This window comes from Lynx rufus, unplaced genomic scaffold, assembly GCF_022079265.1.
Source record: "Lynx rufus isolate CCGP_SWC_20201006 ecotype Redwood Valley unplaced genomic scaffold, mLynRuf1.p SCAF_13, whole genome shotgun sequence".
Taxonomy (NCBI): domain Eukaryota; kingdom Metazoa; phylum Chordata; class Mammalia; order Carnivora; family Felidae; genus Lynx; species Lynx rufus.
In genome coordinates, this window is record NW_025814827.1 from 31,677,445 (window position 1) to 31,689,755 (window position 12,311).

Here is a 12,311-nt window from a genome sequence, read left to right on the forward strand (position 1 = left end):
AGAATCTTAAGCAGGCTCCACACCCAACACAGAGGAGCCCAATGTGGGGCTCCATCTCACAACTGAGATAATGACCTGAGCTGAAATCAAGACTGGGATGCCTAACCAACTGAGCCACCCAGGTGCCCCAGATTATAGTTTTAAATAACAGCTCTATTCCATTGTTTACATTTTCTTCTTTGGTGACTCCATTTATACTTAGGTTGGCTCTTTTATGTCTATCTTCTGTTGCAACCACTTTCTCTCTGACCCTGTATGTCTTTGCTTCATTGCATTATCATTTGTTGATTATTTTCCTGCTTTGTTTCAATGCTGTTTATTTTTCATTTGAGTCTTTTGTCTTGGATACCTTGTAATTTAGAATTCACTTCAAGTAGGATTTTCTAGTTTTCTGCTATTTTTTCCCCCGAGTTCAGTCAAGTCTCATATTCCTTTTGTGTCCATGTCTGATCTTAGTTTCTGTATTTCTAATTAAAGGTGCTTTAATCCGATTAAAGGCTTTCATATCCAGCACATGTTTGTTTGAGGCATGTAATTAAGTTTAGAGCATTACATTACAGTTTTCTTCAGTTTTGTGGTTGGGCTTTGGCTCTGACTGCATTTTTTGCCTTTCTTTTTTGGTAATAGTTTTGTATATATATTTAAAATTTTTTTTAATGTTTGCTTTTCAGAGACAGAGAGAGAGAGAGAGAGAGAGAGAGAGAGTGGGGGAGGGGCAGAGAGAGAGGGAGGCACAGAATCCAAACCAGGCTCTAGGCTCTCAGCTGTCAGCACAGTGCCCAACATGGGGCTTGAACCCACAAACCACAAGATCATGACCTGAGCTGAAGGTGGACACTTAACTGACTGAGCCACCCAGGCACCCTAGTTATAGTTTTGAATGAATATGGTCTGTTTCTTCTTTTTCATTTCATGGACAGGGTTTACAAGTGCTGTTTTCTGTCAGTTCTGCCCTCTTCTGTGTAATTTCTTTTATAGATGATGTTGAGAATAGAGGTGGGATGAGAGCATTTGGCGTGTGTTGTTTCTCTCATTTCTGTAGGATCCTTAATTTTTCCTTCTTGTTTCCTTTTTTCATTTACTGACAAATCTTTAAGGGCTTATCACCTTCTTTTTTGTATTTCATTTTCCTACAAAAGCAATGCTTCTCTGAGGTTGCTACTCCTGGTCCTACTCACTTTTGATCTCTTTGTCTGTGAACCCTCAAGTCTCAACCTGTGTTCAATAGTTGTTCCTCAGCATGATTTTGGGCATGATTTTGTCTGTGCTTCATCTAAGTCCTCTGTACCCATCTCTTCTCTTTCATGGAATCTCTTAAGCTCCTTTCTTGTCTGCATTTGTAAGCTTGAAGTAATAGGCAACAGGAACTTTAATGGAACAAATCATTTGAAGATCGTGGCATTTATTTTTCATCTCTCAGTAATGCTGCAGACATGAGTCATGTGGTTTTAGTGCTTTCCTTGTTCATTGTATGTTTTGGAGGGGGGAATTTGGGGAGAGATTCAGAATTAGGCCATTGTCATCATCCTCTATCTGGATTCACATATCTGCATTATTTTTTTGTTGTTTGCAGGAACCTTCAAAGGAAAAGGGTTGTAAAAAATTTGGGTACAATGGAACATCAAATAATTGTAAATATTGTATACATTTCTTCAACATATAAGTATTATTATAATGAGTTTTAGAAGTGTGTTTAAGCAGAAAAATCTCATTACTTGAGCATTTTAGGTGTTGTATGGTGGTTTTTTGTTTTGTTTTTTTTTGCATACTTCACAATCTGTTCTCCATTAGTACACAATTTTAAAAATTGTTATTTAAAAATTAGATGTTTTTGGGGCGCCTGGGTGGCGCAGTCGGTTAAGCGTCCGACTTCAGCCAGGTCACGATCTCGCGGTCCGTGAGTTCGAGCCCCGCATCAGGCTCTGGGCTGATGGCTCAGAGCCTGGAGCCTGTTTCCGATTCTGTGTCTCCCTCTCTCTCTGCCCCTCCCCCGTTCATGCTCTGTCTCTCTCTGTCCCAAAAATAAATAAACATTGAAAAAAAAAATTTTTTTTTTTAAAATAAATAAAAATTAGATGTTTCAAAGCATGTTTCAAAATTTTATCACTTTGAAGGCTCATTTTTGTTATGATTAAGTATTTAGATTATTTTCTTGTTAACTAAAATGTTTTCGGATATATTTTCTATTTCATTAAAGGCAAGTAGGGTTTAAGTACTGGGGAGTATTGAGTCATCTTTATCCTTTCTTGCTTTGTAAGATGTTTTGAAATCAAGACAAACTCATTTTTCATTTGTCAGATGCATACTTCTACTGGAGGGGGATTTTGTGACTGTGGAGACACAGAGGCGTGGAAAACAGGCCCTTTTTGTATAAGTCATGAACCTGGAAGAGCAGGTACCACAAAAGAGGTAAGGATATTATTTTTAAAACTTGCTAATTATTTTAAGCTTGATACAATTAGATGGAGATAAATGTTATGTGTGTGGATTAAACTCAGTTCCATTAAGAATCCTGAGTTTTATGTTCCAGTATTTAAATGTAAGGAGTTTTATTCCACTCTGTGTTCTTTGTCTAAAGAAAGAGTGAATTTCTTGGTTCTATTTGTTAAGCAGTCAATTTGATAAGTAAGAATGAACAATATATAAGCCTAAAAGAGCAAATGGAATGGTAGAATTGACACATAACTTTAATAATGCTTTTCTTAAAGAAAAAAATAGTCAACAAATTGATTATTATATATCCTAATCAAGAAAAAGTGGGCAAGCCCAGATACAGACAATTAGGAAGGAGAATGGGAAAATAACTATAGACCCATAGACAAAGAAGAAATTGAAAGGATTATAAAAGATTCTTTATATGACTGTGCAAATACATTTGAAGATGGATCATTTTATCAAATATACAATTTTATAATTTATTCAAACAAAGAGAAAACATAAACAGTTAATAACCATTGAAGAGATTCAGAATATAGTCTGTCACAAGAAAGTACTTCCCTAAAAAATGCTGTGTTCAAATGGTTTCACAGAGTAATCCTTTTCAAAACTGCAAGAAATAGTTTTAGTAGTCTTTAAACTGTTCCACGTAGTCCTATAGCAGTGAAGACCCTTAGCGCCCAGATTTTGATGTCTTTAAGTAGCATTACTCACTAAAAGAAATCAGGGCTTATAAAAATACCTGACCAGGTGAAAATACATTATCAGGGAATAGGTAAGCTTGTGAGGATGGGTTTGTATTAAAAGAATCTAGGATCTAACTTGAAAGAGCTGTCACTGATCTGAGTTGGGCAGTTGGAGTATCATAATAATACTAATAAGTAACTACTATAATTGAATGAATCAAAGTACATGAAAATTCGTGAATTCCTAATAAAACTTATAGAGAGCTTAAATAAAAAAATAATTTTGCCAAGTCACTGGTTCATTGCTATGGTGATGGTTATTATATAATTTCTTCACTCTAAAAATTGGTAAAGGGAATGAACTAAGCATTTATTCTACTTTTTCGATAGGAATTGTATTCCATTGTAAACAAGTATTACCAGTATATGAGGTAAAGCTCTTCTTTCTAGATGCATCTAGCTCCCTAATAGAGAAGATTTAGTAGAATTAGAATAATTAACATTTTTTATTTAAAAAAATTGTTTTTAATATTTATTTATTTTTGAGAGAGAGAGAAAGAGAGACAGAGCATGAGTGGGGGAGGGGCAGAGAGAGAGGGAGACACAGAATCCGAAACAGGCTTCAGGCTCCGAGCTGAGAGCACACAGCCCGATGCAGGGCTCGAACTCACAGACTGAGATGAGAGATCATGACCCGAGCCGAAGTCAGACACTCAACCGACTGAGCCACAGAGGCGCCCCATCATTTAAAAATTTTTTTTAAATGTTTGTTTATTTTTGAGAGAGAGAGAGAGACTGAGCATGAGTGGGGGAGGGCACAGAGAGAGGGAGACACAGAATCCGAAGCAGGCCCCAGGCTCCGAGCCGTCAGCATAGAGCCCGACATGAGGCTCAAACTCACAAGCCGTGAGATCATGACCTGAACCGAAGTTGGACACTCAACCAACTGAGCCACCCAAGCGCCCCTAGAATAATTAACACTTTGCAAACCCTAAGGAAATATTTGATTCAGACAAGGATCATTAATAGATGCTAAACCCATTAAGACATCAGTTGATAAGGAACCGTATTCACATAGTTCTAAATTGTCACCTCATAGATTACCTGCTAGTCATAAAGGAAAAAAGTGAAACTTTATAATGGAGGTATCATACTGTCATCTCCTGAAACTAGTCATCAATATTAGCATCATTACTAATAGCAGGGCAATATGGCATAATGAGTCTCTTCATAGCATATAAAATAAAGTCCATAGGTTAACATCTAAAAATCAGTTAATATAATACACCATATTAAAAAAAAAAAAAAAAACCCAAACCACAAGATCATCTTACTAGATGTAGCAAAAGCCTTTTACTAAAGCCGGCACACTTTCATCATAAAAAAGACTTAAACTTATAAGGAACTTCCTCAACCCTGATAGAGGACATATATGGAAAACCTCACAGCTATTAGATACTTTCCCCTTAAGATCAGGAACAAGACAAAGATTCTGCTCTTGCCACATCTATTTAATACTCTATTGGAGGTTCTAGCTAGGGCAATTAGTAATGCAAGAAAAAGAAAAGGCATCCAGATTGGAGAGGAAAAAATAAAACTAGCTCTCTTTGCAGATTAACATGACTTTGTATATGGAAAATCTTAAGGAATCCACAAAAAAAAATTATTAGAACTAATAAGTTCAGCAAGAATGTAGGATACAAGATAATTATACAGAAATTACTTATATTTTTATACATCAGTTTTGAAAAATTGGAAGAAGAAATTGAGAAAAAATGCACATTTACTATAGTATCAAATAGAATAAAATATTTAGAAATACCAAAAGCAGTATAAAATTTATATTCTGAAAACTGTTGAACACTGTTGAAAGAAATTAAAGATCTCAATAAATGGAAAAACATCCTATGTTTCTGGATTAGAAGACTTACAGGTTTTTTTTTTTTTAGGTTTTTATTTTAATTCCAGTTAGTTAACATACAGTATAATGTTAGTTTCAGGTGTACAATATAGTGGTTCAACACTTCCATACTTTACCCAGTGCTCGTCATGACAAGTGTACTCCTTAATCTCCATCACCTATTTCTCCCATCCCCACCCCCTCCTCACCTCCCCTCTGGTAACCATCAGTTTGTTCTGTATAGTTAAGAGTGTGTTTCTTGGTTTGCCTCTCTCTTTCTTTTTTTCCCCTTTGCTCGTTTGTTTTGTTTCTTAAATTCTGCATGAGTGAAATCAGATGGTATTTAGAAGACTTAAAATTGTTAATGTAGCAGTACAATGGGTGTTTTTTTTTCCCACCACCATCAAGTCATCAAACTCAGTTCTCTGTTGACACTGACCTAGGTCCCATAAATTTAGCTCAACCCTGACACTGTCTGCCTGGCAATAAGCATTAGATCCCACAGGCTAAGATCTTTCAGCTCTCTGAGTGTACCACCTTCCCCAAATCTCTGTGTGTTCACCAACCCAGAAGTACTCCATATTCTATCCTTTTGGGTTTCATTACATAGGGGCATGGTTGATTAAATCATGGTCACCCAGCCCCCATCTTAGATGCTTTCTAAAAGTCACTTCAATAGCACAATGTAAGACTTTTAAAAATTCCTCTCATCCCTTTGGAAATTCCAAGAGTTTCAGGAGCTCTGAACCAGAAACAGTGAAGACCAAATATATTTCTTACTATAAATCACATCAAAGGCCATACTCCCCAAGTTGATGTACAGATTCAGCACAATTGCTATCAGAATTACAGCTGGGAATTTTTTTTTCTCTCTCTTTTTTTAAATTGACAGGCTTACTCTAAAATTTATATTGAATTCTAAGAGACCCAGAATAGCCAAAACAACCTTGGAAAAGAACAGACTTGGAAGACTCACACTTCCCTATTTCAAAACCTACTACAAAGCAACAGTAATCAAGACAGTGTGGTATGACATAATGATAAGCATGGAGATCATGAGAATAGATTTGAGAGCTCGGAAGTAAACCCACATGTCTGTGGTCAACTGTTTTTCAACTAGAATACAAAGGCCATTCACTAGGGAATACTGTTTTTTATCAAATGGTACCAGAACAACTGGATATCCCCATGCAAAAGAATGAATCTGGATCCCTAGCTCACACTGTACACAAAAATTAATTCAAAATGGGTCAAAGACCTAAATGTGAGAGCTAAAACTATAAAACTCTTAGAAGAAAACAGAGGGTAAATCATCATGACCTCAGATTTGGCAGTGGATTGATAGATATGACAGCAGAAGCCTGAGTAATAAAAGAAAGAATAGATAATTGGACTTCATCAAAGGACACTGTCAAGAAAATGAAAAGCCTATAGAATGGGAGAAATATGTTTGCAAATCATATTATCTGATAAGGAGCTTATATCTAGAACTTACATAATATATTAGTATTATTGTAATTAAATAGTGTTATTATAGGATAATGTAGTATTCATAATAAATTATAGCATTCATAATAAATTATAGTATTCATAATAAAATATAGTATTCATAATAAAAGGTAGAAACAACCCAACTGCCCATCAGCTGATAAATGGATAAACAAATATGGGTAAATTGATATCATGTATTATTTGGCTATAAAAGAGAGGTAATGAAACATGCTTCAATTTGAAGGAACCTTAAAAGTATTATGCTAAGTGAAAGAAGCCAGTTACAAAAGATCACATATGATTACATTTATTTTATTTTATTTTATTTTATTTTATTTTATTTTATTTTATTTTATTTTATTTTATTTTATTATTTTTAATATGAAATTTATTGTCAAATTGGTTTCCATGCAACACCCAGTGCTCATCCCAACAGGTGCCCTCCTCAATACCCACCACCCACCCTCCCCTCCCTCCCACCCCCCCATCAACCCTCAGTTTATTCTCAGTCTTTAAGAGTCTCTTATGCTTTGGCTCCCTCCCTCTCTAACCTCTTTTTTCCCCCCTCCCCCATGGTCTTCTGTTAAGTTTCTCAGGATCCACGTAAGAGTGAAAATGTATGGTATCTGTCTTTCTCTGCATGGCTTATTTCACTTAGCATTACACTCTCCAGTTCCATCCACGTTGCTACAAAAGGCCATATTTCATTCTTTCTCATTGCAGTATTCCATTGTGTATATATATAAACCACAATTTCTTTATCCATTCATCAGTTGATGGACGTTTAGGCTCTTTCCATAATTTGGCTAGTGTTGAAAGTGCTGCTATAAACATTAGGGTACAAGTGCCCCTATGCATCAGCACTCCTGTATCCCTTGGGTAAATTCCTAGCAGTACTATTGCTGGGTCATAGGGTAGATCTATTTTTAATTTTTTGAGGAACCTCCACACTGTTTTCCAGAGCAGCCGATTACATTTAAATGAATGTCTGGAATAGGTACATTGATAGGGACAGAAAATAGATTAGTGGTTGTTTAGGTCTAGGGAGATGAGGCATGTGGTGAGGGAGGAAGAAATCACTAAAGGGTTTTTTTGTTTTTGTTTTTTTGAAGTCATGAAACATCTCATAGTGATGTGATAGTTACAAATATTTATAAATATACTAAAAACCATTAAATAGTATATTTTGAGTGCATTGTATGGTTGGTGAATTACATCTCATGCTGTTAAAAAATTGGAGTACCTAGAGCCTCACTTATGAAATATTCTTTTTTTTAATTTTTTTTAACATTTTATTTATTTTTGAGAGAGAGAGAGAGAGAGAGAGAGCGAGCACAAGTGGGGGAGAGGCAGAGAGAGGGAGACACAGAATCCAAAGCAGGCTCCAGGCTCTGAGCTGTCAGTATAGAGCCTGACACGGGGCTCAAAATCACGAACTGCAAGATCATGACCTGAGCTGATGTCAGTTGCTTAACCAACTGGGGCACCCAGGCACCCCTGAAATATGCTTGATAAAAGTGTTTAACCTGGGATGCCTGGGTGGCTCAGTTGGTTAAACATCCAACTTCAGTTCAGGTCATTATCTCGCAGTTCATGAATTTGAGCCCCACCTCAGTCTGTGTGCTGACATCTCAGAGCATGGAGCCTGCTTCAGATTCTGTGTCTCCTTGTCTCTCTGTCCCTTTCCCACTCATGCTCAAAAATAAATAAACATTTAAAAAATTAAATAAATAAATGTTTAAGCTGAACTTAATGAAACCTTGAGGTCTAACTTCTAGCTTATAGGAAATACAGGGAAGACATGAAAAACATAAAGAAGACCACAAGGAAGATAAGTGGGAAATGTAGGACATTTCAGGATAAATCTAGAATGTAGGAGTTTTTATAGGAAATCTGGCCTGGTTTCTGTCATGAAGAACAAAAGGCTGGAGGTGTGGAAGGGACATTCATTTAGATGTAAATGACTTAGACATAATCAAATGCTATAGATATTTTGGGAATAATTAGGAAAATTGAATATGCTCAAGACATAGATGATATTTAAAAATTATTGTTAATGTTATTAGATATAATAGTGGTATTATGATTATGTAGGAAAAATTTTTATAGATACATATCAAAGTATTTGGGGGTAAACCTTAAAATACTTGAACAAAAAAATACATGTATGGAAAATAACCTAAATTACCTAAATCTTAGGTAAAAGTTGTGTTTCTTATACTGATCTTAGTTTTCTATATTTAAAATTTTTTATTGATAAAAATAAATAAAAATCATCAAGTAAACTCCAGTTAAACAAAAGCATAGAAACTGTTCTTAAGCATAGCAAGGGGAAAAGAGAAAGTTACCAAATTTGTTACATAAAGCTAACATTATATTGATCTCAGATCTGACAAATATAGAATTTACAGATCAGTTTTATTAATAATTGTTATGCTGAAATACTAAATAAAACATTAGCAGGTGAAATCAAGTTTAAAACAATCACGTAACACTGTCATACTTATGTTCCTGGAATGAACTCTTCTTGGAATTCACCTGTGAAACCATTAATCCTGGCATTTTCTGGGAAAGTTAGCTCTTTGATAACATTCTCAGTTTCTTCCAGGATTATTGACCTGAAATCAAAAGTCATTAATCATGTTTGATGATGAAACATTAGTGTATTCCCATTATAGAGACAAGAGAAGGAAATCTATTGCCACTGTTATTTAACACCTCCTGGAAGTTAATCAAATAGACTCACAGGATGAACTAAAATATATCAGTATTGGAGAGGAGGCAAAATACTCATGAGTGTATACCTGGAAAACCCAAGAATATTAACTAGAAAAGAAATGGAAACTAGAGTAGAGCTTGATCAAGTTATTGGTTACAGAACTCATATTAAAAACCATTAGTTTCAGGGGTGCCTGGGTGGCTCAGTCGGTTGAGCGTCCGACTTCAGCTCGGGTCATGATCTCGCGGTCCGTGGGTTCGCGCCCTGCGTCGGGCTCTGTGCTGACCACTCAGAGCCTGGAGCCTGTTTCGGATTCTCTGTCTCCCTCTCTCTCTGACCCTCTCCCATTCATGCTCTGTCTCTCTCTGCCTCAAGGGTGAATAAACGTTAAAAAAAAAAAGTTTAAAAAAAAACCATTAGTTTTTCTATTTAATGTATTTAACAAATATTACTTAAATGCCCTTACAAGCAATAGCTTTTGGAAAATGTAGTGAAAAGGAGTGCCTGGTTGGCTCATTCAGTAGAGCATCTGACTCTCCATCTCAGGGTTGTGAGTTCAAGCCCCACGTTGGATATAGAGATCACTTTTAAAAAAATGTAATGGAAGAAAAGATCTCATTCACTGTAGCATGAGAAAAGATAAAATACCTTGGAAAAAAGTAAGAAATCTGCCAGCTGTATTTTTTTTAACGTCTATTTATTTTTGAGAGACAGAGTGTGAGCGGGGGAGGGACAGATGGAGGTAGAGAATCTGAATTAGGCTCCAGGCTCTGAGCTGTCAGCACAGAACTCCATGCAGGGCTTGAGCCCATTAACTGTGAGGTCATGACCTGAACTGAAGTCAGACATCCAACTGACTGAGCCACTCAGGTACCCCTCTACCAGCTGTATTTTTAAAAAACTTGAAAACTGTACTCTGATAGGCATGAAAGAAAAAAAAAATCAGAAGACAAGCTTCATTCTTAGATTGGAAGATTCAATATTACAAAGATAAAGCTTTTTCTAGAATTAATCCACAAAGTCAATATATCCCCAGCCAAATACTCTTTTGGAACTTGACAAAGTAGTCAAAAGTTCTTCTGGAAAAATAGTTTGTGAAATTTGTCAGGAAAAGCTGAAATGAAGAGTTAGGAGTGTGAATAGGTCTAATAGATTTAAAATGTGTTAAAGAGCTCTAGTAATCCAAACAATGTGACTCTTGCTATAGGAACAGACAGCAGATAATGGAATAGAAAAGAGTATATAAACCCAAATTGGTAGTGTAGACAGAATTTCTGGTTGGTGGTGCTATGTAACTGACGACCCATTTGAGGAAAAAAATAGATAAAACTTGATCAGATAAATTACAAACTATCAAGGATTTTTAAAAGCTTTTTTGTTTTTTATTTTTATTTTTTCAAGTCAATTCATTTTGGAGAGAGAGAGCACATGAAAGTGCATGGGGGAGGGGCAGAGAGAGCAGGAGGGAGAGAGAATCCCAAGCAGGCCCTGCGCTGCCAGTGCAGAGCCTGACGTGGGACTTGATCTCACAATTCGGGAGATCATGACCTGAGCTGAAATCAAGAGTCAGATGCTTAACCAGCTGAGACACCCAGGCACCCCTAAAATATTTTTTAGAAAAGAAATTATAAACTTGTTAGGAGGAAATAATGATATACTGGAAAAAACACTGCAATATGTCATAAAGTATAATGATCTATCAGTAAGAAACCCCTGGTATTCTGTATATTTGTGCTATCTGACCAATCACGTGTGTAGTATACCGTATTTTACGAAACCCAAAATGTAAAGAAATGGAATTATATCTTGAGAAATAAAATGTGTTCTCTTCTCTTGAGTAGAAGCATTAGAGCACAACGTGAAGGGCTCTAGAACAGGTATCCTTGGTTTGCTTTGTAACCTGACTAATTAGCTCTGTGACTTTGGCAGAGTTATTCAACCTTTCTACCTTTCAGTTTATCTCTAACTGGGAGATAATACCATCTGCCTCACAGGGCTATGAGAATTAAATGAGATAATACAGGTAAAGTGCTTAGCCTTAGAATATGCCTGGCATATTGTAAGGGCCCAGTAAATGTTAGCTATCATCATCATTAGTGTTATTACAGCTCCGACTACTTTTCCCATTACCTGTTCTTACTTCTGATACTAATAATACCTCACATTTGTATATTTTAGATTTAACAGAGATCTTTCACAGGCATTATTATCATTTTATCTTCCATTACTACTTTATGAGGTACTTATATAGTAGCTCCATTTTATGGAAGGAGAAACACACCCTCAGTAAAGTTAAGTGGCTTGCTCAGGTTTGCAGATCTGGCCAGTGGCAAAGTTGGACATAAAATTCAGATCTTTAGATTCTGGGATCCAGCACGGTTTTTAAAACCTTGAATTTAATTTCAAATTTATGAAAAGCTATAAAAATAAAAAGAGTACAAAGGATATTCATATCCATTCACCAATTGTTACCACTTTCCCCCATTTACTTTATTATTCAGCACTTGATGTTGAGATTGCCTCTTCTCTCTTACTCATTTACTTGCCCTGATCTCAGATGGCCATTCCTTCATTTAACAAATATTTATCAAGTACCTGTTACTTGATTAAATATTATCAAATGTCTATTACCTGAAATACCATTTAACTCTTTCAAATTTATTCTCATTTTTGTTTTAACAGATATTCTTAATTCTGATTATTTCACTTTCCTCTTCTAATATTTTTGAAAGAATACTGAAATGTCTTGAAATAAAGTCAGAAAGTAATTTTATTCTGGAAAAACTGTCTTTGCATTTTAAATTAAAAAAATTTTTTTAATGTTTATTTTTGAGAGACAAAGTGTGAGTGGAGGAGGGACAGAGAGAGAGGAAGACACAGAATCTGAAGCAGGTTTAGGCTCTGAGCTGTCAGCACAGAGCCCGACGCAGGGCTTGAATTCACAAACTGCAAGATCATGACCTGAGCTCAAGTCAGATGCTTAACTTACTGAGCCACTGAGGTGCCCCTTAAGTTTTGTTTTGTTTTAACGTTTTTATTTATTTTTGAGAGAGAGAGACAGAGCATGAGTGGGGGAGGT

At 35.9% G+C, this 12,311-nt stretch overlaps 1 protein-coding gene across 2 annotated transcripts in view; it reads left to right on the plus strand.

The window, feature by feature from the left end:
• Positions 1–12,311, plus strand: part of UBR1 (ubiquitin protein ligase E3 component n-recognin 1) — a 134,512-nt gene that overhangs the window by 34,022 nt on the left and 88,179 nt on the right. For both annotated transcript variants that reach the window (XM_047075223.1, XM_047075222.1), the window contains exon 4: positions 2,299–2,409. In XM_047075223.1, the coding sequence (XP_046931179.1) occupies positions 2,299–2,409 (111 nt within the window). The remainder of the gene's footprint in view (positions 1–2,298; positions 2,410–12,311) is intronic.